The following is a 27,219-nucleotide window of genomic DNA, read 5'->3' as shown; positions in this document are numbered from 1 at the left end:
CTGCAAATGATAATGGTGTCAACCTTTACCATATATAGTATATTGTTTTGTTTTGCATATTGGGATACGCTACATCCTTCCAAGACCTTTAAAATAATTCACAACAATTATAATGTATTTTGTGTAGCACGACAAATAATGTGAGTGCATGGGAAAAGAAAATTAAGATGTAGAGAACACAGATTGTATAATTGATACCTAAAGATTCAATTATTATTATGTTTTCTAAACATTCCCATCGTGGCTGTTGTAATATTGTGTATTGCAACACTGATGGGTCTGGATGCAGAGTTATGGAGCCATCATCTTTTCACAGATCCAAAAGTTGTCCACAATACATGACTGATCGTTCCAGCTTGTTTCTTTGTCGAATAACGCTATTTCTGCACAGTCTTCCCTTTCAAGGTCGTTGGGCTCCCCATTGAGCCAGTAGCTGAAACCAAACAACAAATAATATATTCAAGGAAAACCCAAAAAAGGCCAAATGCTGCAGCACATGAAGAAACATTCAGTCACGAACATTACTGAACTGAAGGGCCTTTGAACAGTGATGTGGTTGCTTAGCTTAAAAACAACACAACAAACAACACAAATCTTTGAATTACCCTAAAAAAAAGGCCAAGTGATCCATAACCTCTAACTCTAAATACATCAACAGCATACCCCCCAACAAATCAAAGGTGGTGCAGGACTCACTCAGTGGAGTGCTGCCACTTCTGAGGGATTATGATGGTGGCTACCATATTATTCGGTAATATATATCCAATATAGCAATACTACATTATTATTATTGATTGATTTAAACAAGGGGGAAAGTCATTTATGAACCTTGTGTTGAGTGCAGTCCCATCCACCCATTTCCATATCCCCTCGGCCTCTCCGTCAGTCAGTCCAATCCACGTGCACCGTTGGAATTGTATTGCAAAGTCCTTGTTTACAGTAAAATAAAAACATTACTAAACATAACTTACATACAACCAATTTCTGCCACCTTGCATCTTGCTGACTAATGAACTGATCTCACAATTTTTGCCCCTGACAGGCAGATTTCACTTCACACACCTGCTCTTCTTTGCTGTTGATGACGATCAGGTCTCCACCTCTCTGCAGACAGTCAGCTCTGCTCTGTTGCCAGGAAGTCCGATTAGAGGAAGTGTAATAGAAGCTGTGGTAAAAATACACCCATCCTTGTTGGTGGTAATGATCTGTTGAGGATAACAAAAAAACATAAAAGTTCACATTTCAGTAAAACACAAGTTAATTTTTTTGTCTTTCCATGTCTTCAAGTTTTATTCAGGTTCAACTTCACACTCACCAAAGGCGCTCGACTTAACAGCCTCAACATCTGACATCCTTGCACCGGAACAGTCTGAAAGATACTCTTGTGTTACATAATAACACCGAGGTTATGGTATCATGTGACAATATCCCAACCTTTGTGTCAGTGGAATAATTCATCTGATCTGCTCTTGATACATTATGTCTAAAACTGAGTCGGTTCCATGGTAACTGCTTGAAATACAGGCATGTTTTATATCTTATTTGTAAACCCAAGTAGTTAGAAATATGAAGGCTGATGGTGTTTTTAATTGTATATAATAGATTACATACACACTACAATTTGTACACATTCACTGACACATTCAAAAACATGTGAGAAGAGTTCCAGTATATTTTGTAACTCAAAAGTGGAAATCTAATTTGTGCTTGATCTGAACAAACTATATAATATCAGCTGTATGTCTTTATAATGCTCTCAACTCCTCCACTGGACCATGGACATAGGTTGCCGTTTTATCATTGATCCACTGATAGAAAACACCCACGTTATTAACATAGCTTGTGTTATTTGTTCCAAATTATTTTGAAATTGCAGAAGTTAATTCAATTATAAGTCACAGGAGGCCCAGGGTGAGAAGAAAAGAGAGAAAATGTCAAATCACCCACAGGAAGAAAGGCGCAGTCCAATGTTGGCAGCAGCTTGGAGGACACAGAGGAGTCCGAAGCTCACAGCAACCAGCCGGTAGAGTTTTTCCTCTGTGTGCAGAATTCAGATAGACACATTATTATTATCAGGTAGCAGGCGTGATGTTTATTTCACTTCCTGGACAGTATCTCTGTATGAAATTGATAACACATTTACATTCTTAGTTTGTTTCCTAATTCTGTTTTTATCTTCTGAGGCAGAAGCCTTAGCCGATTCTGACGAAAATGATGCACTCCAAATACTCTGAACCCAAACAGAACAAGTTACAGAAGGTATGATGCTGCCAGAAAACATAAAAGTTATTTACTCCTGGACGAAGCGTGCAAAGCCATTCCTGCCTCTCCTTTTTCGAGACAACACTCTAAATATTTGACAAATGAAGGTCGTAGCTGCACCGATCTGTAGGCTGCTGCTGCTTCTTCTCTGGTGACGATATGAATCTGATTAGCATAGAAAAGTTATTATCAACTCTCACACTTCTTCATTTTGTGTTTCTTTATCTAAGACGGTTTCCTCAACATATTGAAAGGAAATGTCAAGAGGTGAGCAGGAGGCAAACACAATCATATTGAATGTGCTTTGTCACAATGATCTGCACAAAAACACTTAATATACATGCGCACTACTCTGTTGTTCACTTTCTTTTTAAACGAAAAGGCGTGACAAAGTTTCATACTTTTGATGTAATTGTATATTTTTATATTTCATTCACAATAAGTTAATTTACAACAATCTAGAGACAGTTGGATTCTTAGAAAATCTGTTGATCACCAAAATCAGAGCACATAAATAAGATTAATATAAAATGTAAACAACCTAGATGAGTTCAGTTTGTGGTCCTGTGCAGATCACAAAAAAATTGTGGTACCAATGTGTCTTTGTTCCCCTCGGTGTTGAAACAAAAACATCTTCATATTTCTGCCTTGGCCACTTGGCAGAGATGACAGTCTATGTGCTCTCGAGGTCACTTTGAAGAAAACTGAGTGCCACCATTAAAATTCACCTCCTGGTGGACCTCGTTCATCTTCACAGAATATCTGCACTGAACAACACAGGGAATGTCAAAAATGGAAAATATTTTTCCAAAATTCTTTATTGAACCAACATTTCCCAAGATGTTTAAAGGGCTCATCGGTATGTGTTCATCATAAACAACAGATGTGAATAACTGGATTTTCTCTGGATTTATCTATAATCACAGTCCTGCTCACACTTAAACCTTCAACTATCAGCCTATAATACATATACATACATACATACAAACATACATATAAACATACATACATGCAAACATACATATATACATACATACATACATACACACATACATACATAAATACATACATACAAACATACATACAGACAGTATATACATACATATATACATACATACATACATACAGTACATACATACATACATAGTACTATAATATCATGAGAGCACAGCAGATAAAACAACATCGACCTGTTGGGTAAAAAAAGAAAAATAGGTGATATTTAAAAAAAAATCATGACATGGAGCAACAGATCCGTTATGAAAATGGGACTTCTGATGGCCTTTAATCCCACTGGACATACTGACTGGACATGCTGGTTGCCAGCTTTGAATCTTAGATGTCTCGATTCAGGGCTTTTAGGAAGATGATATGTGGATAAAATAAACATTCAATTTCAATTCAATTCAGTTTATTTGTATAGCCCAATTTCACAAATTACAAATTTGTCTCGGAGTGCTTTACAATCTGTACACATAGACATCCCTGCCCCAAAACCTCACATCGGACCAGGAAAAACTCCCAAATAACCCTTCAGGGGGAAAAAAAGGGAAGAAACCTGCAGGAGAGCAACAGAGGAGGATCCCTCTCCAGGATGGACAGATGCAATAGATGTCATGTGTACAGAAGGACAGATTTAGAGTTAAAATACATTCAATGAATATGACAGAACGTTTCTGCCAATTCTATTCCTCACCTTTCTGAAATGTACCCACGACAACGGCTGAGCTACCTGTCTCAAACCACAATGCGAGGACTTGCAGTTGTTAATTTTGTTCACATAGTTATGTTTGAAATATGGGTGTGAACCGGTTTTCCCGGTCCCTGTTCAAAGACAGTATCCGTCGGTCTGATGTGGGTGTCCTTGATCTTTCTCACGCCGTCTACTGACTCCTTGTCAATGGCCTCTGGACGTCTTTCCCGACTTCATGGGGGCCGTTTTTTGCTGTTGAGAGTAGTTGAGAGCAAATGAGGATTGATGGGATCTCTGGGTAACAGCTATCACGCCCCCTCCAAACCCCCCTCCCCATTCTAATGGCATCACATGCAGAATGATGTTAGCTGTTATCATTCGTCAACTTCCCTCATATTCAATGTCGTGGCCATTTGTCCAAAAAAAAAATCAAAGAACAAACATAAATCAAAGGGCCACTGCTGGCGCACCACAGGTTTGTGGTTTACGCAGGCAAAAGAAAGCATTGTCCATACAGAATTATGTTTTTATCATAATGTATTCAACTGAACAAAACAAGAAAACTAACAGAAGAACAAAGGACTTTCTAATGCTGCTTATTCTCTGGTATAAAAACAAACATAGGACTACCCAGGTGGATGCAATAATAATTAAACATTACTACTTGAGAATTAAATAACTAAACACTAATATCAAATAAATATCTCCCAAACTCATTATCCTTGAACAATTTGCGCCCTTGATAAATTGTGCGTGCTCCTTCAAATAATTTGATCAAATCCAACAGACGGTGAAGTGAGAGATTGGCCACCAACACGAACACGCGTAAGAGTCTCTACTCTCCATCACGACATAATGTCTAGGAGGCAATAGGAATAACTATTCTTATTAGTTTGAGTGGTGATTCACAGCTTTATATCTATTACATTAACTGTCTGACCCAGGAACCATTCAGCAGCTGCCGTCACCATGGCAACCAGTAATTGCAGGTGGGCACTGTTTCTCCTCAGTAGTTTTGTTTCAGGTAAACACGTTTTTACTTTGTTTACCATTACTGCTATTTTAATTCCTTTCATTGCCTCCTGTCTCTCATGTGAATCTCAATACGGGACCCGTCTGACTCGACACAACAAACACACACACACACACACACACACACACAAACACACACACAAAGTATTTACAGCAGCCAGCAATTCCACAGCAGTTTCCTCAGTATTAACTTCTCTATTTACCTTTTTTAGCTTTTCTGAGTTGCTTTTGTACAGGGCTTCAACTCTTTTTTGTATTTTGTTTCACACTGTTATACCCAACATTATGTAACAGAAATAGAACATATACAACTGCAAAATGAATAGATTCATAGAAGAATCATTTGTTGGTGGTAAAAAAAATATTTTAAAGTCAATGTTTCTCATCGACTATTGAAGAAGACGTTGATTGAGCGTTCATGTTTCGAGTATATCGTCATTTTAGAGACTACCAAAGAAACCACATCTACATTTTTCCATTGAAAGCCCGGTAAAATATGGCCGTTGACCAAACGTGAACGTTTCTTCAACGTTCACTTTTAATCCACTTTTGAACGTCTTTTAACCATCACCATATTTAAAACAGCTTTAAACCTTTATAAAGTTTCTACTTAAAGGACAAAGGCAACAATTCCTTGGTATTTATAACACAATCATTTAAATATAACATGAACAATGTTCTTTGAATACAACTACAATGAAATAGAAGACAAATGTTGACTGTGCAAACAATAAGCATCTCAAATTTCTTCTTGGAATGTTGTCAGCGCCACTGAGGAGCCGTAAGATGGTCTGCCGTCTTCAGGTCTGTACCAGTGACACTGTACCGACACATTTCACAATTAACCCTTTGAGTTGCATCATCTTGTTTTTTAAGGGGTTCCAAAAATGTTTTTGTAATCTTGGGAAAGGTTGATGGGTTAATAACATGTAACTGTTTTGGTTAAAGTACCACAATAATGGTGTGTAAAGTACCTTTTGGTCAGCGGAGTCCCGTCCACCCATTGCCATCTACCCTCGGTCTCTGGATCAGTCACTCCCAGGACCTCTATCTCTCATATGGTTGGTATACTTGTATCCTTGGGAAAAAAAGGAATGTAATAGCTCAGTAATTAAAAAAGAAAATGTGGACAACAATCTTTTTTTTAAAGTCTTCTTTTGGGTTCAAACCGTCACTGTGAAGTGAACGAGAATAGTTAGTCAATACAAAATTAAGGAATTAACAACTTATTATCCATTTTGACAACAAAGGGCAGATATAATATAGATTGTACCAGACAGTTGTGTAAGTGTGTTATAGCAGAATCTACAATATCCATGAGGCTTGACAGCTAAATGCTAGTAATCATTAGAAGGAGCAAGAAGAAGTTCAAATTCAAAATGATCTGTTGTGGAATGTGTGAACAAAACACGGCACCAAAGTTGCTGGTGTAAAAATGTACTAGACTCCAAAAGTTAAAAAGCTGAGATGCTATTTGGACGGCAGGGGAGTGACATAGAGTCGTATACGACTCTTGTCGACCTGTCAATCCTAAAGTAACCCCGCCCTGAAGCATACTTCACTTTATGGACCATTTGACTCTAAATGGGACCATAATTTGTAATTAATAATGAATGAATGTCATGCTGTATTGGAGAACACTTTAAATTAGCGAGTGGGTTCATTCGCTCATAGACTTCTATAAAATCTGTATGTTTTATGTAAATAATGTAAAGATTTATATCTGAATCCATCAACAACACTACTAAATATCTATACAATGGTTTTCAGCTGGGAAAAAAAGTAATTTGGAGCTTAAGTTACTCTTTGATCACGAAGAAGAATGATAACAGTAAGTGAAGTTAAAATTATTATTTCGGACTGTTAAAATGAAGAGATAAACAATTACCTCGAAGTTCTCGCTGAAGATCGGCCTTCTCTTCGCCCAATTCTTGAATTATTTTTTGGAAATAGTTTAGTATGTACTCGACCCTGGTCTGTAACTGGTCTCTTTCTTTAGTCAGGTTGGTGTAACTGGTCTGTAACTGGTCTCTTTCTTTAGTCAGGTTGGTGTAACTGGTCTGTAACTGGTCTCTTTCTTTAGTCAGGTTGGTGTAATTGTTGTGGAACTGGATCATCTTCGTTTGCCGCTCAGAGTTGCCTTTGGAGACTGTTTGACACATAAACAAACAAATAAAGAGACACTGTCAACCAGCATGTTCCTCTCAGGGCTTCATCAGCGTGCTAACAAAGTACTCACACAGGCAGACCAGAGTTATGAGTCCAGTCAGAAGGAGGAGACACAGCAGACCCAGAACCACTGCAGCAGCTCTGCAGGAACTCTTCTTCACACCTGAAGGTAGAAGTCATGCGTTTGATTTCTCAATGAAAAAGTACAGCTGTATTTACATTGAAAACATGAATGATGGCTGAGTTCCACATCATGGAGGTTTACTGGTATGGTGTGTACTAACTGCCCAGCATAATAGTTTGCAGTAATGGAGCTGAGCCTTCATTAATGTTACTAGTTCCAGCTGCTTCTCCGCCTGCTCTGACAAGTCAACATGTTAACTGTCTGTATTGAGAGCTTCACAGAGTTGCTATTCTGGCGGAAGACTAAAAGGAATGATTTGACAATTTCGTTTTCCTCTATTTCTGTCACGCAGTGACCATACTTTCTTCATGGTGTTTTATGTTTAGCTGTTCTCCTTAAGTGTATTAGCATAAATACAAATACATGAATGACAGCAAACCAGACTCACTCTCCCCTTCTCCTTCACTCTCTTGCTCCTCCACATTATTGTTCCTGATAATATACTTTGTTTTACCATAAAACCTATTTAGTCATTCCTGTGCTGCCTATGTGTGAAGAACCTGCAGTCAACATCCTAAATGTGTTTGGATGTATTTATTACCTTGGAGTGTTGCTCCAGTTCTGTTTGGCTCAAGAGTTTCGATCAACACATCTTCATAAACACTTTCAGAACTTTTTGACAATCTCTTTTTTTGGCCTGATGGTTCCTCTACATTGGCATAGACGTCCGCCAGGTGATCCATGATGTTCAGCTGAATCGACTGCTCACTTTGGTCCTGGGCGTCCTGACGTCTTGAGAGTGCTTCTGATATGACAAAATTATTCTTCTAAAAAATACTGAAACAAAGTGACAATCACAGTAACACAGATGGCGGCACCACAATCACGCATGTGATTCTCTGCTCTCGCTGTCACAGGAAACTGAGGGCTGGTGGGGTGAGTTATTTTAGTTGACCACTTTTACCTCTTTGCAAGCAGGTGCATGATGGTAATTATTAAGAACGAGTACATGAGTACTCAAATAAATACATGTGATCCATAACTGTACTGTCATTTAGATTTTGGCAATCTGGCCAGCCTGCACTAAATTTACAGTCGGATTTTTTATGTTCAAAACAGTACCAGACCGTCTAAATGGTCTTTCCTTTCATAAAAAAAGACCTTTCTATGTATTTTTTAATTAATAGCTGTAACCAGGGAATCCTTCATGTCCATTGTTGACACATCTGTATTTCCAGCCATAGTTCCCCTCCACAAACTAATGTTTGATATAATATTCAATAATATATAATTTAATATAAATTAAAATAACATTTATTGTATTATGTTATATTATTAATATAATAAGAATTAATTTAGAGGTCAATGCATAAATATGAATCAACAGATCCGAATGGTGTTGTGCTGTAACGTCCCATTTATAATCATGTAGAATACAAACATGAATATCTTTTTATGTGAATCTGTGTCTGAATTTTGCTCTTTTTTTGTCTCAATCAAGCTAGAACCCTCTTCCATATGAATTGCATACTGACACCCTTATTATTCCCATTGAACCATCACTCTAAAGTAAAACAACATGGTTCAAATGCAGTGAAACAAGATATGAGCTAAAACTACAAAGGAAAGTCATGTACTGTATATGTCTGGTGCTAAAAGTCCAATAGCACTCTATGTATTACATTTCTTCTTTTTTTTCTTTTGTTTATTTGATAAGGCATAGTGCAAATTAATAAAAAACATTTCTGTAAATTTGTAAGAGTTAGCCAAGAGGCTATTTTTCATCTGTAATCCCAAGAGTCAGATGTCATAAAACAAACCTTAACCTAACAGTATTTGTACAATATTTACGCTTTCCAATAGGTGCACAAACAATTAATCGTGAGAATAGTGAGTACTCTTAGATATTGTCAAGTACCTACAAGACATGCAACAAGAAGACTCGCAAATTCAAAACAGACAAAGCAAATAAAATAAGGGAAATCTATTTCTTCATGTTGGAGTGAGACTCATCTTTTTTCCCAAAATTGTACAGAATAAATCTGTACATGATAATTGTGCGTTAATTTGTTTCCAATGGGACTCTGGAGGGAGCAGGTATATCAATGTGCACGGAGGGCAGGATGTGGGTGGGAGGGTGGGGGTTTCAGTTTGAGCCCAACAGTAAACGTTGTCTTTGGGGCCGTCAACATGGAGGCATGTGCTGTATAGATGAAAAATATATGATTCATCACTTAGGGAATGGAGCACAGTGAAGTATCTCACTTTCCCTTGAATTATTCGGAGAAACGTTTTGTCTGTCAGGATGTCGTGTAAGTCATCCACCACATGAAGGTGCAGCAGAGCAAAACATGTGAGACAGAGAATCTCAATGTGGCAGTTGAGTTGGAGAAGGAGGGAACCGGGAGACGCAAACATAACTTGATGAATTATTGGAGTGGAAGATAAATTAAAGGCAAAGCTTGACTCGCATGCAACATGAACTGTGGCAATACTTGTATGTAGGAGGAGAAGTTACAGTAGGGCAGGACACTTATAACTTGAATTGAAGAATCACACAACATTTTTATTCACATATTTATTAAGCAGTGAATTTACATATGAACAACTGTCTATTTCTTTTAATCAGCAGAAGAAATTCCATTTGCTGTTTTATTTCAAATAGAAAATTAAATGAAAACATCTCTAAAACACAAAACTATATTCATCTGTTGGCATAATTAAAACGAAATTATGCGTTCAATCAATCATAAAAACACTAAAAATACAAACAAATATATATTTTATGGATTATGATTTAAAAAAATTTAGGTCACACATTACTCATCATATTCTGAAGAAGGGAATGTAGCAAACATAGAACTGGAGGAGGAAAGGGAAATAAAAGCCGAATGTATCAGTGATAAGGAGGTAATGTGCTGAAAGAAAGAAAAATAAAAGCTTATACGTGGCCGAGTTTTCTGATTACATTATGGAATGAGGCGTAAAATCTTTAAAGTTTCCATTTCTTGGACTCCCACGAGGAAACAACATGGCTTCACAAATCCTTGATTTGACCTTGTGATTTGGCACTCCTAAAAAGATGTAACATATTGCAAATTTCTCGAGGCACAAGTAAACCATTTCCCTGCAAAGTGACCGAGAACATTTCCTCAAATACTGTACAGTATAAATTTGAGGAATCCTTTATATACTACTTTCATAAATACTTGCACTGTACTACTTTTACTCCACTACATTGATCCCTTATGTTTGCTGGCTATCATAAAGCATATGGTCACTCTTGTAGATTAAAGAATATAAAATGTCTTCACCCGAATCGTTGCAGCAGTTAGAGTGCTGAGCATTATGTTCATGCTGGAGAACGTGAACAGAGTATTTCCCTGTTGTTATGTCATTGTTTTGTTGGTTTTGGGTTATGGAGGCAACATCTTCTCACATATACCCATTTTTTTATGTTCACACTTGTCATCATTCCATTCTTTTCCTAATAATAGTTTTCTGCATAATCTTCATCCCTTTGAAACGGATGTCCATTTGGCTCCAGAGGGTTCCAGAAGCTGCAATCACAAAACAAAAAATGAATTTTCCTTTTTAAAGAACGCACGGCAAGAAACTGTTCGGTTGTAATGGATTTTATGCACACTTGCACATGTAAATAAGGAAGTCTTATGCTTTAAATAATGCATATAGAAAGATAATTTACATAGTGGATATTAGGGAGGAATATTCCGATTAATGTATTAAGAAGCATAGACAAGTATGATCACTGTATTATATTTGTAACTGTAATGTTGATTGTATGAGGTTTATTGTTATCACAACTGTAGGATGTGGACAGTATGAATGAGATTGTTTTTATTGTGGTAGAGGTGCGTTTCCCTTGAGATCCTAGCTGGTTTCCTGTTTAGGCTCTTATTCTGAAGTATAAAACCGGGGGTAGGGCTCTAAACCGGAAGCGGAAAGCAGCTGTTACCTCTCTTGGCGCAAAGCTCAGTCTCTTTTGAAATGCTGAGCAGGAGAGAGCATGCCATCGGGGTGGTGAGTAAGAACAACACACTAACTGGGAGCTTTAAGCTCACTAAATGGAGACTGTAAGTACTAATCTTATTTGCGAGACATTAGATTGGCTGGTTGATTATTAGAGGCAGACTGTGGGCTGAAGATGGCCACAGCTGGGCTTTAAAGAAACCAGAAATGAATGTCAAATAAATACTCTTAAATGCATCCCTAGTGTTGAGACTTTTTCCACAAAACACATCGCTCCATCCAGACTCTTTTGAACACTTTCCTCTTTTAAAACCCAACATCAGAATGTTTCTTTAGAAACAGTGTTTTATTGATATTGAAAGAGATAGTTATCAACATCAATTAAACAGCTCAGGACTCGTCAGCTGTGTCATTCTTCTGACAGAAGCTATACGTCTTTAGGTCTGTATCAGTGTCACCGTACAGCTACTTCATCTCATTTTTTAAGGGGTTCCCAAAATGTTTTTCTAACTTTCAGAAAGGTTGTTGGGTTAATAAGATGTAACTTTTTTGTTAAAGTACCACAATAATGAAAGAGAGCTGAACAGAGCGATCGTAGTAAGTGTCTGGCCATGTGCACCATGACAACAGACACGTTGAGTAAAGTACCTTTTGGTCAGCGGAGTCCCGTCCACCCATTTCCATCTCCCCTCCGTCTCTCGATCAGTGAGTCCGATCCATACGGGGTTTTGGAAATTGCTAATGAACTTCTTGTTGACGGAGAGAAAAATACATCAACATGAAAACAATAAGCAAAGTTTCCTGCTTTCATCCACTTCTGTGACATTGTATTCATTTAGTTTTTCATTCTTCACACACGCATAAACACACAGACCTGAGCTCCGCTGGCTCTGACGTCTCCGTAGCGGCTAAACATGAGATATAATTAGATTTGGAGCATCTAAAGAGCACAACGATTTTATTATTTATTAAAAGATAATGTTAAGTCAAATTGACTGAGGGTTAAGATTCATAACTTCATATTGTAGCGACCCTGGGTCAGGAAAGCTACGAGACGTTGTATAGTTATTACCGTTTATTCGGGAACAATTACCAGGCTACTGTGGGCGGAGTATACTCCAAACGACAGGCAACACCGCAACACATTCTACTCCACTGTAAATTATTTTACAGTAAATAATTGGAGTAATTTCGTGAGCAAGAACAGTTGATGTGGTGACGTCACAAGACAAGAAAGACCGTCCTGCGTCCTCGAGAGTCTGGACTCCCAAGACCAGACTCCCAAGTCCAGACTCCAAAAGAACACAAGTCTGTACTCATTGTAGGCTACTTGGAATTGATAAACGGCTGAAGTCAAAAAGCTGTCTAGGCTAACTTCTGCTAACGGTTAGCTGAGCGAGCTAACTTCAGCATCATGTGCCAGGCAGAAGTAGTAGAGCATAACACACCAGGTGCATTGCACTCCTGTGACCAATCATGCTTTAGACCAGTGGTGCCAGGGTTACGGCCCTCGGGCCGGACTCGGCCCGACTGTACGTCACATCCGGCCCGCGGGTGATAAGGGGAGAATTTTTTTTAATCTCATTTTTTTTATTTTCGGTGGAATCTGTCGACTGCACGTCACACCCGGTCCGCGGGTGATAAGTAGGGTTGGGTACCGGAAACCGGTGCCAATACAACCGGTAATACCCGGACCGAAACGCAACGCACATTTCGGTGCTTCTTTCCGGTGCCTGAGCCGATTGAAATTGAAAAAAACTATTGTTCTGAACTTCTCAGGTGACTCCGCCCTGTCAGCAGGTTACGAGCCTCTCATATTTAACTCTGACAGCGGAGGCTGCACCGTGTGTGACTGCGTGAGGCCGTGTGGAGCACACCAGCGTCAGGCTGGGCGCGATGGGGAGACCGTCACCGGTCCCCCTGAACACGTGGAGACCGATGATGACGAGCAGCCGGAACTCAGATTAGTTCCGTAACGTTGATTGCAAGTCTTGCATTCATAAAAGTAGCCCAATAAATAATAAATTAGCCATTATAACCATGTTTAAGCTAGCTCGTAGCTAGCGCTAGCTCAGTGTGACAGTCTGCTAGCAGATGTGTTGGTGTCCAGCGGTCCCGGCTGTATACCCGGTGTTACCGGGAATATAATGACTGAGGAATAAAGCCCGCGGGGCATCACTTTGTTTCAGTGTAACTCTCGCTGTCAGAAGCAAAACTTTATTTGTCACGTGTCATCTTCAGTACCTCTGATTGGTTGTTCTCTTTGCCCATCAAAACAGTGACAGGTTAACCCTATAAAGTCTGCACATGACAATACATATCACATCATATAATGTTAACAGTCTGATATCCGTTGTTAGTCAGTGCTCCATGATAACGGCTTCTACAGGGAATATGGCTGAAGAGGTTTTTAATGTCCTCATTGTGCGTTTAAAAAAAAGAAGTATCGGTTCAGGCACCGTTTAGGCACCGGTATCCTTTTAAAAGAACCGGTTTAGCACCGGTATCGGGAAAAACCCAAACGATACCCATCCCTAAAGGGGAGAATATTTTTTTAGGGCTGTCAATCGATTTAAAAAAATTAACTAATTAATCGCACATTTTGAAATTCATTAATCGCGATTAATCGCAATTCAAAGTTCAAAGTTCATTCTTTTTAAAGACCAAACTTCACAGAGCTGTGTTTTCAAAGAGGCTCCTACCTATAAAGTGCCAGCGAGGTATTTAATATTGTGGATGATAAATTGTTTCTTTAGTGAAACATCAGATTAGTAAAAAAAAAAAGTATATTGAGACCCCATTGGTCCTGTCATCTTTACCATGGACCGATCAACTGATCATCTGATCAACTGGTCTCTCAACGCAATTGACACCGTCTTCTCGACGAGAAGCTTGGGTTCGGGGGAACCTGCCCGTCCTGCCGGGACGTTGCAGCTGGTTACACGATGGACGTGTCGTGTGCCTAGCAGCCCTTTCCGTGGAGGACGTAGATGACATCTACCTATTCGGAACTATGATTACAGGATTTCTGCTGTTTGGATTTGGCGTTGCCCTGGTTTATCGGAAAATTAAGGAAACGGTGACAGCCGTTAAAAGCCCCCTAAGGCTGCCCGACGAAATTGGATCGATTTGAAAAATGGGAGGAAAGTGGTGGAATAGTAGGTGCGCAAATTGGATGTAGCTGCTGGAAGACCAAACAATCCCAATCTTATCTGTTTTCGGCTCCCTCAACCAGAACGGGCCTTGGCCAAGGCCGTTACTGGAACAACAACTCCCCTGAAGATCGCTGAAGTGAGAACCTCTCTCATTCCCTTCCCCCTATCCACAGACACCTGTGGTTGTTTTCTCCCAGGACCTTTCAAGGCTATCTCCATGGCAACGACCATCTTGCGGACTGTGAACTCTGTCTGTTGTGGCCTGGGGGAGGACGACATACCAGGCCACGCACACACGAACTTTCAACATACTGATATGCATTCACTACCCCCCTCCCCCCATCCCACGCCTTCGCCTGCTTCTTACCCCCAGTGTGACCGGACGGGGCTGTGGCTGGCGCCGTGAAAGGCTGCTGGACCGGCTGGCTGCTTGTCGGTGCTGGTTACCTTCTGCCCCCAATGGATGGGCTTAGATCACCCAGTTGTTGGATTACCTCCCCCCTTCCTACTCGTTGCAAGTCATGTCTAAAATGTATGTGCTTATGTGCTAAGGTGTTTTTTTCCTGCTCCCACTGTACCCCTCTCGGGGCATAGTCGGGGGGTTGGTGTTTTTTTCTCGCCTTCTTCCCTCATGTTATGCTGTAATCTTTCATCCACCCTTTCTTGCAATTTCGATGCTTTTGTACCTGTACTCTGGCAAACGACAAATAAATCAAATCAATCAAAAAACACTGAACAACAGCAGAACCAGTGGCCTTGGTAACTGACTGACATTCAAATATGTCACGTTAACCCTCTGGAGGCTGGGGGCATTTTATACATTTTACCAAAAAAAATAAATTCACCTTTTAAAGGCGTTTTCATATGACACATACCCCCGTGTTCTACATCAAACATTCCAGAACAATCTCAGCTCTATTCAATGAGGCTCAGTTGTCCTCGTGCGTGTTCTCTGCTCTCTAACTGACAGGCTGCTAATGAGTTTCACCTGTGAGGTGGGAGGTCCTTTGTGATTTACTGAGTGTTCATTGGTTGTTGTTTTTCCAAAATGTTGACAGACAAACGGATTGACCAATCACGGTGAAGGTTTCGTGTGACGAGATCTTTCCGCGCCACCCAACACGTCTCCCCCTCTGTTCCTCTGTGTATCAGAGGGGGAGACGGGAGGAAGGAGGAGCAGGAGGAAACCCGACTAATTCATCCACGAGTTTAAACTGATTTCTGCTCCTTATTTTCGTGGAAAAATAATTGTTTTAAAAACGGAAACAGTGTTAAACCGTACTGCCGCGGTTTGACACTCGGTTTGAGTGTAAAAACTTCAACGAACACCGGAAGTAAACAAAGTTGCGTTAATTGCATTAAAATATTTTAGTGCGTTAACGCGGCCAAATTAATCGCATAGATTAACGCGTTAACGCTGACAGCCCTAATTTTTTTATTTGAATATAATTTTTTTACTTTTCGGTGGAATCTGGCAGTTGGTCTGTTGCTTCTTCCCGCCTCAGCTGAAGCAGCCCCAGTAGTGCTGATCGAGATGTCGTTTTCAAAAAAGAGGAAGGTTGACACTGAAGGTCGCATCTTTCAGGAAAGATGGAAGGAACAGTATTTATTTTGGGAAGTAGGAGGCAAACCCGTGTATCTTATTTGTTCTCAACAAGTGGCTGTAGCTTATGGAGGACTCAAAATGACTTAAGTATAAATAAATAAATGAATAAATATAGGAATAAATAAATAAATGCTTAAATAAATGTATAAATAAATAAATAAATGCTTAAATAAATTTATGAATGAATAAATAAATGCTTAAATAAATATAAATAAATAAATAAATACAGGAATGAATCAATATAAGTTATAAATCAACAGGACATCATTAAATAAATATATTTCTACATTTCTGTATTTCTTCATTTATTTATTTATCTATTTATGTGTCCACACGTATTTCTTCATTTATTTATGTGTGACATTTACGTGTCCGTATATTCAAATGAGCTGGGGCGGTCCGAACCTCATTGTTGAACAGGATTGGTCAAATCAGGGAGCAAGACATAAGTAATCGATCCCTAGCACTTGGACCTGTAGACGAACAGCGTGTATTATGCATTCTTGTCTGTACATTCTAAATACTACTGTTGTTGAGTCACGGAATGAAATTTAAGGATGTTTTCAGTCGAGAAGTTCGTAGTTTAAGCATCAAATCTGTGGTCGGTTTATCGAGATTCAGCCTAATAAGGATATGCGACGGAGATTTGAGGTCCTGCTCGCGGGACCTCTGAGCTCCGGGCGCTCAGCGCGCTGTGTGGCCGCCGAGAGCAGCCTGATCTCGGCAGGACTTTTTGAAATGCTCCGCTGGCTCTGACGTCTCCGTAGCGGCTAAACATGAGATATAATTAGGTTTTGGAGGATCTAAAGAGCACAACGAGTTTATTATTTATTAAAAGATAACGTTACGTCAATTTGACTGAGATTCATAACTTCATATTGTAGCGACCCTGGGTCAGGATGGAAAGCTACGAGACGTTTTATAGTTATTACCGTTTATTCGGGAACAAGTACCAGGCTACTGTGGGCGGAGTATACGCCAAACGACAGTGAACACCGCAACACATTCTACTCCACTGTAAAGTATTTTACAGTGAATAATTGGAGTAAATTCATGAACAAGAACAGTTGATGTGGTGACGTCACACGACCAGAAAGACCGTCCTGCGTCCTCGAGAGTCTGGACTACCAAGACCAGAATCCAAAAGAACACGAGTCTGTACTCGGTGGTGTACTTGGAATTGATAAACGGCTGAAGTCAAAAAGCTGTCTAGGCTAACTTCTGCTAACGGTGAGCTGAGCGAGCCAACTTCAGCATCATGTGCCAGGCAGAAATAGTAGAGCACAACACACCAGGTGCATCACACTCCTGTGACCAATCATGCTTTAGACAGAGGTTCGGACCGCCCAGCTCATTTGAATATACGGACACGTAAATGTCACACATAAATAAATGAAGAAATACGTGTGGACACATAAATGAAGAAATACAGAAATGTAGAAATATATTTATTTAATGATGTCCTGTTGATTTATAACTTATATTGATTCATTCCTGTATTTATTTATTTATTTAAGCATTTATTTATACATTTATTTATTCATTTATACATTTATTTAAGCATTTATACATTTATTTAAGCATTTATTTATTTATTCCCATATTTATTCATGCATTTATTTATTTATACTTAAGTCATTTTGAGTCCTCCATAGTAGCTAAGGAGTATAACATAGCTGATGATATGAATTGTGATATGAATTTGATGACATCAGTGTGCTTTGTTGATATGAATTTATCTCATGTGAGTGTGGGGGGTTATGATATGTTTGGGATATGTAATCCCAATTTAAACCAACACAAAATAAATACTAAAAAAATATAATAAAACTGTTTACACTTGTGTTATTTATAGGAAATGTGTTTTGTTGGCACCTAGTCTATTTTGGTGCATTTCTAATTTATATATGTAGGCTACTTGCATGGATAGGAAAATGTTACGTTTTTAGAGGGTAACTGTCTCCTGCTTTAGGCTATGTAATTGTATAGGCCTCCTTGTGAGGCATGGTGCCAATGCAATTTCTTAATGATGTGTAGGCCTTCATGAATACTTTCAAATAGCCTACCTATCCATGTGTTGAGTCAGTGTTTGGCCTTTTCAGTCCGAAAGTGTAATCCGGCCCCCTGAGATCTCACTTGAAAAAAATCTGGCCCCCTGTCCAATTTCACCCTGGCATCCCTGCATTAGACAGAGGTTCGGACCGCCCCAGCTCATTTGAATATAAGGACACGTAAATGTCACGCATAAATAAATGAAGAAACACAGAAATGTAGAAATAGATTATTTAATGATGTCTTGTTTAGGTATAACTCAGATTGATTTATTCCTGTATTTATTTATTCAGTTATACATTTATTTAAGCATTTTATTTATGTATTCTTGTATTTATTTATACATTTATTTAAGCATTTGTTTATTTATTCCTCTATTTATTTATACATTTATTTATGCATTTATTTATTCCTATATTTATTCATGCATTTATTTATTTATACTTAAGTCATTTTAAGTCCTCCATAGATGACAGAGAGAGTAACTTTTATTCTTAAATACTGATGAATGAAAAAAAATTGTCTCCAGCAAAAAGGGCACTTTTCTCATCCAGGGCAAAAGGGCTGGTGCTTGAGCACCACTAGGGCTCTATCTGAGCACGTGCCTGCATACATACACAGGAAAAACACCATTTCCGGCACATAAACTGAGACTAATAGAAGAGAGACCTCCACAGGTCCACCATTTTGGACTGGATCTGAAAAAGTCCAGTTCTTTTCAAAGAGGGCTGATCAGTGAATGCTTATTGTTTTCACTTATTTTTTAGATTTTATTTTCGTCTCACAGTGTGGAAGAGATTACATCAGGCTTGACTTAAACCTTTATTTGTAAAACTTACTGTGTAAAGCAAAATATTACAAATACATATCGATATAATTGTACTGCATTGTTGTTGATTATCATAATAATAAATTGTATGATTTATTATTATAATAATCAACAACAATGCAGTACAGTACCAGCAACTTGAAGACAATATTTGCAATTAAAAGGAATAAGAGAGAGGACACCAACTCTAGAATGGGGGGTGGGTGTGGGGGGGATTTTGGTCTCAGGTTGACACACAAACAACATCCAAAATGAGTATCCAAGCTGCATCTGTCAAAACATACAAAAATAAGATACATTATGTTATATTATATTACCCAACATTATGTAACAGAAATAGAACATATACAACTGCAAAATGAATAAATTCGTATAAGAATCATGTATTGGTGGTAAAACATTTTTTTTTAAAGTCAATGTTTCTCATCGACTATTGAAGAAGACGTTGATTGAGCGTTCATGTTTCGAGTATATCGTCATTTCAGAGACTACCTAAGAAACCACATCTACATTTTTCCATTGAAAGCCCGGTAAAATATGGTCGAAGACCAAACGTGAACATTTATTCAACGTTCACTTTTAATCCACTTTTGAATGTCTTTTAACCATCACCATATTTAAAACAGCTTTAAACCTTTATAAAGTTTCTACTTAAAGGACAAAGGCAACAATTCCTTGGTATTTATAACACAATCATTTAAATATAACATGAACAATGTTCTTTGAATACAACTACAATGAAATAGAAGACAAATGTTGACTGTGCAAACAATAAGCATCTCAAATTTCTTCTTGGAATGTTGTCAGCGCCACTGAGGAGCCGTAAGATGGTCTGCCGTCTTCAGGTCTGTACCAGTGACACTGTACTGACACATTTCACAATTAACCCTTTGAGATGCATCATCTTGTTTTTTAAGGGGTTCCAAAAATGTTTTTGTAATCTTGAGAAAGGTTGATGGGTTAATAACATTGAACTGTTTTGGTTAAAGTACCACAATAATGGTGTGTAAAGTACCTTTTGGTCAGCGGAGTCCTGTCCACCCATTGCCATCTACCCTCGGTCTCTGGATCAGTCACTCCCAGGACCTCTATCTCTCATATGGTTGGGGGTATACTCGTATCCTTGGGAAAAAAATTATGTAATAGCTCAGTAATTAAAAAAGAAAATGTGGACAAAAATCTTTTTTTTAAAGTCTTCTTTTGGGTTCAAACCGTCACTGAAGTGAACGAGAATAGTTAGTCAATACAAAATTAAGGAATTAACAACTTATTATCCATTTTGACAACAAAGGGCAGATATAATATAGATTGTACCAGACATGGTGTAAGTGTGTTATAGCAGAATCTACAATATCCATGAGGCTTGACAGCTAAATGCTAGTAATGATTAGAAGGAGCAAGAAACAGTTCAAATTCAAAATGCTCTGTTGTGGAATCTGTGAAAAAACCACAGCACCAAAGTTGCTGGTGTAAAAATGTACTAGACTCCAAAAGTTAAACAGCTAAGCTGCCGATGGTATCGTACGTTTTCTCAACGCTGTAATGTTGAAAAAGCATAAAAGATTTAGCGTGAAATCGGATATTTTCTTCAAGAGATGTCATGTTTTGCAACCTTGAGTTCGATAATTTGTCCATCGCCATCGTCGCTTTTTTGCAACCAATGAACAGAAGTGACCAAATGTTAAAGGCAGGGGAGGGACATAGAGACTTATACGGCTCTTGTAGGTGTCGAGCTGTCTATCCCAAGGTAGCCCCACCCTACAGCATACTTCACTTTATGGACCACTTGACTCTAAATGGGACCATAATTTTGAAATGAATAATGAATGAACTAAATGCTGTATTGAAAATGTCGTGTTGTCACGGATGTCGCAGCGGGAGAGAGAGGACCCAAATGCCTACAACTTCTGTCAAACCAATATTTAATTCTGAATTTACAGGTAACACAGGACGACAAACATGAACCAAACGGGACAAAGCCACACTGGGAACGAGACGAACAGGGTTTAAATACACAGGCAAGGAGAAGGTGATTGGACACTGGGGAACGAGACACAGGTGGACACAATTAGGGTGGGGCTAGCAATCACACAGAAGGAAACAATCAGGACCAGGGCAGACAATCACAGGGAGACAGATGACACAAGGACTTCAAAATAATACACAAAACGAGACAGAAACTCCGGGTCACGACAGAAAAACAGTTAAAATGAGCGCATAGGCTTCTATACAATCTGACTTGTTTTTTCAATCAGAGGAGACGCTCCCTACTGGCCATGTATACATCTATGTTTTGTGTAAAGAATGTAAAGATTTAGATCTGAATCCATCAACAACACTACTAAATATCTATACAACGGTTTTCAGCTGGGAATAAAAGTGATTTGGAGCTTAAGTTACTCTTTGATCACGAAGAAGAATGATAACAGTAAGTGAAGTTTAAGTTATTTAATTCGGACTGTTAAAATGAAGAGATAAACAATTACCTCGAATCTTATGGTAAAGATCGTTCCTCTCTTTAGCCAATTCTTCAAATCTTTTTTGGAGACTATTTAATATGTTAACCAGGTCCTTGATACCGGTATGCAAAGAGTCTCTTTCTTTAGTCAGGTTGTTGTTACTGGTCTGTAACTGGTCTCTTTCTTTAGTCAGGTTTGTGTAACTGGTCTGTAAATGGTCTCTTTCTTTAGTCAGGTTGGTGTTATTGGTCTGTAACTGGTTTCTTTCTTTAGTCAGGTTGGTGTAATTGTTGTGTAAGTGGATCTTCTTCGTTTGCCGCTCAGAGTTGCCTTTGGAGACTGTTTGACACATAAACAAACAAATAAAAAGACACTGTCAACCAGCATGTTCTTCTCAGGGCTTCATTAGCATGCTCACAAAGTACTCACACAGGCAGACCAGAGTTATGAGTCGAGTCAGAAGGAAGAGACACAGCAGACCCAGAACCACTGCAGCAGCTCTGCAGGAACTCTTCTTCACACCTGAAGGTAGAAGTCATGCGTTTGATTTCTCAATGAAAAAGTACAGCTGTATTTACATTGAAAACATGAATGATGGCTGAGTTCCACATCGTGGAGGTTTACTGGTATGGTGTGTACTAACTGCCCAGCATAATAGTTTGCAGTAATGGAGCTGAGCCTTCATTAATGTTACTAGTTCCAGCTGCTTCTCCGCCTGCTCTGACAAGTCAACATGTTAACTGTCTGTATTGAGAGCTTCACAGAGTTGCTAGCCTGGTGGAGGACTAAAAAGAGTGATATGAGAATTTCATCTTCCTCTATTTCTGTCATGCAGTGACCATATTTTTCTTCATGGTGTTTTATGTTTAACTGTTGTGGCATCACAAGGGGACAGGAAGTGGAGGGACGCTATATTCCCACTCAGTTACAGCGGCCACACTACAAAATGGCCGCTCTGGCTAAAACTACATCTCCCAGACTGCCTCACCACTCACTCAACTGCAGGTGCTTAGGGCATCTAATTGAGGCAGGGCTGGGAAGCTTGATAAGAGACAGAGGGGAGAGCACACGGAGGGGAGGAGCTGGACAAGCCATGTGTGAAAGGTCATCCAGGATGAGGAAAAGACCCAAGGGGACAACAAACAGGAGGACTTTGTAACACAGAATTTGGTACGATAAGTTTTTTTTTATGGAACCCTTCTCTCCCCCGGGACTCTTTTTGTTGAATAATGGACTTTTTTTATTTGTTTGAATGAATAAACATTCCCCTTCATTTTTAAACCTATCAATTTGGCCTGTTTTTACTGCTCCCTTGTACTGCCCCACCCTAGCCGGCACTAGGGACAGCCCGTGACGTGAGACTGTTAACTCCTTAAGTGTATTAGCATCAATACAAATACATGAATAACACCAAACCAGACTCACGCTCCCCTTCTCCTTCACTCTCTTGCTCCTCCACATTATTGTTCCTGATAGTCGTCTTTGTTTCACTATAAAACATATGTAAGCATTCCTGTGCTGCCTGTGAAGAACCTGCAGTCAACTTCCTGAATGTGTTTGGATGTATTTATTACCTGAGAGTGTCGCTCCAGTTCTGTTTGGCTCCAGAGTCTCGATCAACACATCTTCATAAACACTTTTCGGACTTTTTGACAATCTCTTCTTTTTGCCTGATAGTTCCTCTACGTTGGCGTAGTTGTCCGCCAGGTGATCCATGATGTTCAGCTGTATCGACTGCTCACTTTGGTCCTGGGCGTCCTGACGTCTTGAGAGTGCTTCTGATATGACAAATTATTCTTCTGAAATGTACGGAAACGAAGCGAAAACCATAGTAACACAGATGGCAGCACCACAATCACGCATGTGATTCTCTGCTCTCGCTGTCACAGGAAACTGAGGGCTGGTGGGGTGAGTTATTTTAGTTGACCACTTTTACCTCTTTGCAAGCAGGTGCATGATGGTAATTATTAAGAACGAGTACATGAGTACTCAAATAAATACATGTGATCCATAACTGTACTGTCATTTAGATTTTGGCAATCTGGCCAGCCTGCACTAAATTTACAATCGGATTATTTATGTTCAAAACAGTACCAGACCGTCTAAATGGTCTTTCCTTTCATTAAAAGACCTTTTCTATGTATTTTTTTTAGGGCTGTCAATCGATTTAAAAAAATTAACTAATTAATCGCACATTTTGAAATTGCGATTAATTAATCGCAATTAAAAGTTAAAAGTTCATTCTTTTTAAAGACAAAACTTCACACAGAGCTGTGTTTTCAAAGAGGCTCCTACATATACAGTGCCAGCGAGGTATTTAATATCGTGGATGATAAATTGTTTCTTCAGTGAAACATCAGATTAGTAAAAAAAAAAGTATATTGAGACCCCATTGGTCCTGTCATCTTTAACATTGAACACAGCAGAACCAGTGGCCTTGATAACTGACTGACATTCAAATATGTCACGTTAACCCTCTGGAGGCTGGGCTCATTTGATACATTTTACAAAAAATTAAATTCACCGTTTAACCCTTGTGTTGCCTTCGGGTCATTTTGACCCGAATCAATATTACACCCTCCTGCCACCTTCGGGTTAATTTGACCCCCATTCGATGTTTAATGTCGGTGTTCTTTCGGTAGTCAACAAACAAACATAAAGTGCCTCACACTTAAACTTGGAAAACAATATTAATTCTAATAATTTTCTGGAGGTTTTAATTGCTGGCGTCAAATTGAACCCAAAGGGTAAAATATGTTAGTAAATATAAAGGTAACAGGAGGGTGAAACATTGAATCGGGTCAAAATGACCCAAAGGCGGGGAGGGTTAAATATTTAATCGGTCAAAATGACCAAGGCAACACAAGGGTTAAAAGTGTTTCCTTCTTTTTAAAGACAAAACTTCACACAGAGCTGTGTTTTCAAAGAGGCTCCTACATATACAGTGCCAGCGAGGTATTTAATATCGTGGATGATAAATTGTTTCTTCAGTGAAACATCAGATTAGTTTAAAAAAAGGAAGTATATTGAGACCCCATTGGTCCTGTCATCTTTAACATTGAACAGCAGCAGAACCAGTGGCCTTGATAACTGACTGACATTCAAATATGTCACGTTAACCCTCTGGAGGCTGGGGGCATTTTATACATTTTACAAAATAAATTAAATTCACCGTTTAAAGTCTTTTGCATGTGACACACCCCCACGTGTTATACATCAAACATTCCAGAACAATCTCAGCTCTGAAATGAGGCTCATTGTCCTCGCGCCGTGTTCTCTGGTTCTCTGACTGACAGGCTGCTAAATGAGCCTTACCTGTGAGGTGGGAGGTCCTTTGTGATTTACTGAGTGTTCATTGGTTTTTTTCCCCCCGAAATGTTGACAGACAAACGGATTGACCAATCACGTTGAAGGTTTCGTGTGTCGCGTTCTTTCCGCGCCGCGTCACCCGACACGTCGCCCTCCGTTCCTCTGTGTATCAGAGGGGGAGACGGGAGGAAGGAGCAGCAGGAGGAAACCCGACTGATTCATCCACGAGTTAAACTGATTTCTGCTCCTTATTTTCGCAGAGAAATGATTGTTTTAAAAACGGAAACAGTGTCAAACCGTACTGCCGCGGTAAAAAAAAAAAAAAAAACTTGCGTTAATTGCGTTAAAATATTTTAGTGCGTTAACGCGGCCAAATTAATCGCATAGATTAACGCGTTAACGCTGACAGCCCTAATTTTTTTATTAATAGCTGTAACCAGGGAATCCTTCATGTCCATTTTGTACACATCTGTATTTCCAGCCACATTTCCCCTCCACAAACTAATGTTTGATATAATATTCAATAATATATAATTTAATATAAATTAAAATAAAATTTATTGTATTATGTTATATTATTAATATAATAAGAATTCATTGAGAGGTCAATGCATAAATATAAATCTTCAGATCTGACTGTCTCCTCAGGACCAGTTATAAAATGTGGCTTTAGTCTGTTTACTATATTTTAATACGAATGGTGTTGTGCTGTAACGTCCCATTTATACTCATGTAGAATACAAACATGAATGTCTTTTTATGTGAATCTGTGTCTGAATTTTTGTCATCAATTAACTAGAACCCTCTTCCATATGAATTGCATACTGACACCCTTATTATTCCCATTGAACCATCACTCTAAAGTAAAACAACATGGTGTGAAACAAGATATGAGCTAAAACTACAAAGGAAAGTCATACTGTATATGTCTGGTGCTAAAAGTCCAATAGCACTCTATGTATTATTTTTTTATCTTTTGTTTATTTGATATGGGATAGTGCAAATTAATAAAAATATTTCTGTAAATTTGTAAGAGTTAGCCAAGAGGATATTTTTCATCTGTAATACCAAGAGTCAGATGTCATAAAACAGACCCAAAAACATAAGATTACATATACAGTGTTTGTACAATATTTACGCTTTCCAATAGGTGCACAAACAATTAATCGTGAGAATAGTGAGTACTCTTAGATATTGTCAAGTACCTACAAGACATGCAACAAGAAGACTCGCAAAGTCAAAACAGACAAAGCAAATAAAATAAGGTAAATCTATTTATTCATGTTGGAGTGAGACTCTCATCTTTTTCCCAAAATTGTACAGGACAAATCTGTGCATGATAATTGTGCATTAATTTGTTTCCAATGGGACTCTGGAGGGAGCAGGTATATCAATGTGCACGGAGGGCAGGATGTGGGTGGGAGGGTGGGGGTTTCAGTCTGAGCCCAGCAGTAAACTTTGTCTTTGGGGCCGTCAACATGGAGGCATGTGCTTTATAGATGAAAAATATATGATTTATCACTTAGGGAATGGAGCACAGTGAACATTCAGCCCAAGTATCTCACTTTCCCTTGAACTATTCGGAGAAACGTTTTGTCCGTCAGGATGTCGTGTAAGTCATCCACCACATGAAGGTGCAGCAGAGCAAAACATGTGAGACAGAGAATCTCAATGTGGCAGTTGAGTTGGAGAAGGAGGGAACCGGGAGACGCAAACATAACTTGATGAATTCTTGTAGTTGTTAATATTAATCTGATTTATTGAAGGGACCGTAATGTCTAGGTTCCGGCAAAGTATCAGAAGAGACGGCACTTTGCCTGTGAGGGGAGAGAGATATTGTGTCTGCAGTTCAAGGGTAGCTACACGCCGGACAGTATTCAACATTCATACTTGTTATCAGTATTTACACATACCAAGAGGGGCGCACGGCCAACAGACAGCCCCCACCCGAGGGTAAGAGGGATGGGATATGCTCCTGTGACGAGATCGGGGTATAAGAAATGGAATCTTGATGTGCTGAGAAGAAGTGTGGTTTTTGGGGCTCGACTTGCATGTTTAGGAGAGCTCCCCGTGTGATTGCAATCGCAGGTGAGCGTTTGTACTTTGCCTTTGATCAGTGAATAAACGTCTCCCTAAAGGAGAAAACTACAGCAGACTCGTATTATTGTAGAAGCTCTTCCAGGCTGTTCAATTCTGAATTACGTTACATAGTGGAAGATAAATTAAAGGCAAAGCTTGACTCGTATGCAACATGAACTGTGGCAATACTTGTATGCAGAAGGATGAGAAGTTACAGTAGGGCAGGATACTTATAACTTGACCAAAAGTGAAGTGAAGAATCACACAAAATTTGTATTCACATATTTATTAAGCAGTGAATTTACATATGAAGAACTATCTATTTCTTTTAATCAGCAGAAGAAATTCCATTTGCTGTTTTATTTCAAATAGAAAATTAAATGAAAACTTCTCTAAAACACAAAACTATATTCATCTGTTGGCATAATTAAAACGAAATGATCAATCAATCACAAAAACA

At 38.9% G+C, this 27,219-nt stretch overlaps 1 protein-coding gene across 1 annotated transcript; it reads right to left on the bottom strand.

The window, feature by feature from the left end:
* Positions 1–291: 291 nt before the first annotated feature.
* LOC130190258 (CD209 antigen-like protein E) lies at positions 292–21,910 on the bottom strand. Its single transcript, XM_056409577.1, has 8 exons — positions 21,811–21,910; positions 21,492–21,596; positions 7,227–7,319; positions 7,115–7,136; positions 6,912–7,060; positions 1,063–1,187; positions 829–929; positions 292–433 (listed from the first exon to the last, which is right to left on the bottom strand). The coding sequence occupies exons 1-8, from the start codon at positions 21,908–21,910 to the stop codon at positions 292–294; spliced, it is 837 nt and encodes a 278-aa protein (XP_056265552.1).
* Between the last annotated feature and the right edge of the window lie 5,309 nt (positions 21,911–27,219).

Source organism: Pseudoliparis swirei, chromosome 24, assembly GCF_029220125.1.
Source record: "Pseudoliparis swirei isolate HS2019 ecotype Mariana Trench chromosome 24, NWPU_hadal_v1, whole genome shotgun sequence".
Lineage (NCBI taxonomy): Eukaryota > Metazoa > Chordata > Actinopteri > Perciformes > Liparidae > Pseudoliparis > Pseudoliparis swirei.
Note: the sequence above shows the minus strand (reverse complement) of the source record. Positions and strands in the feature narration are given on the sequence as shown.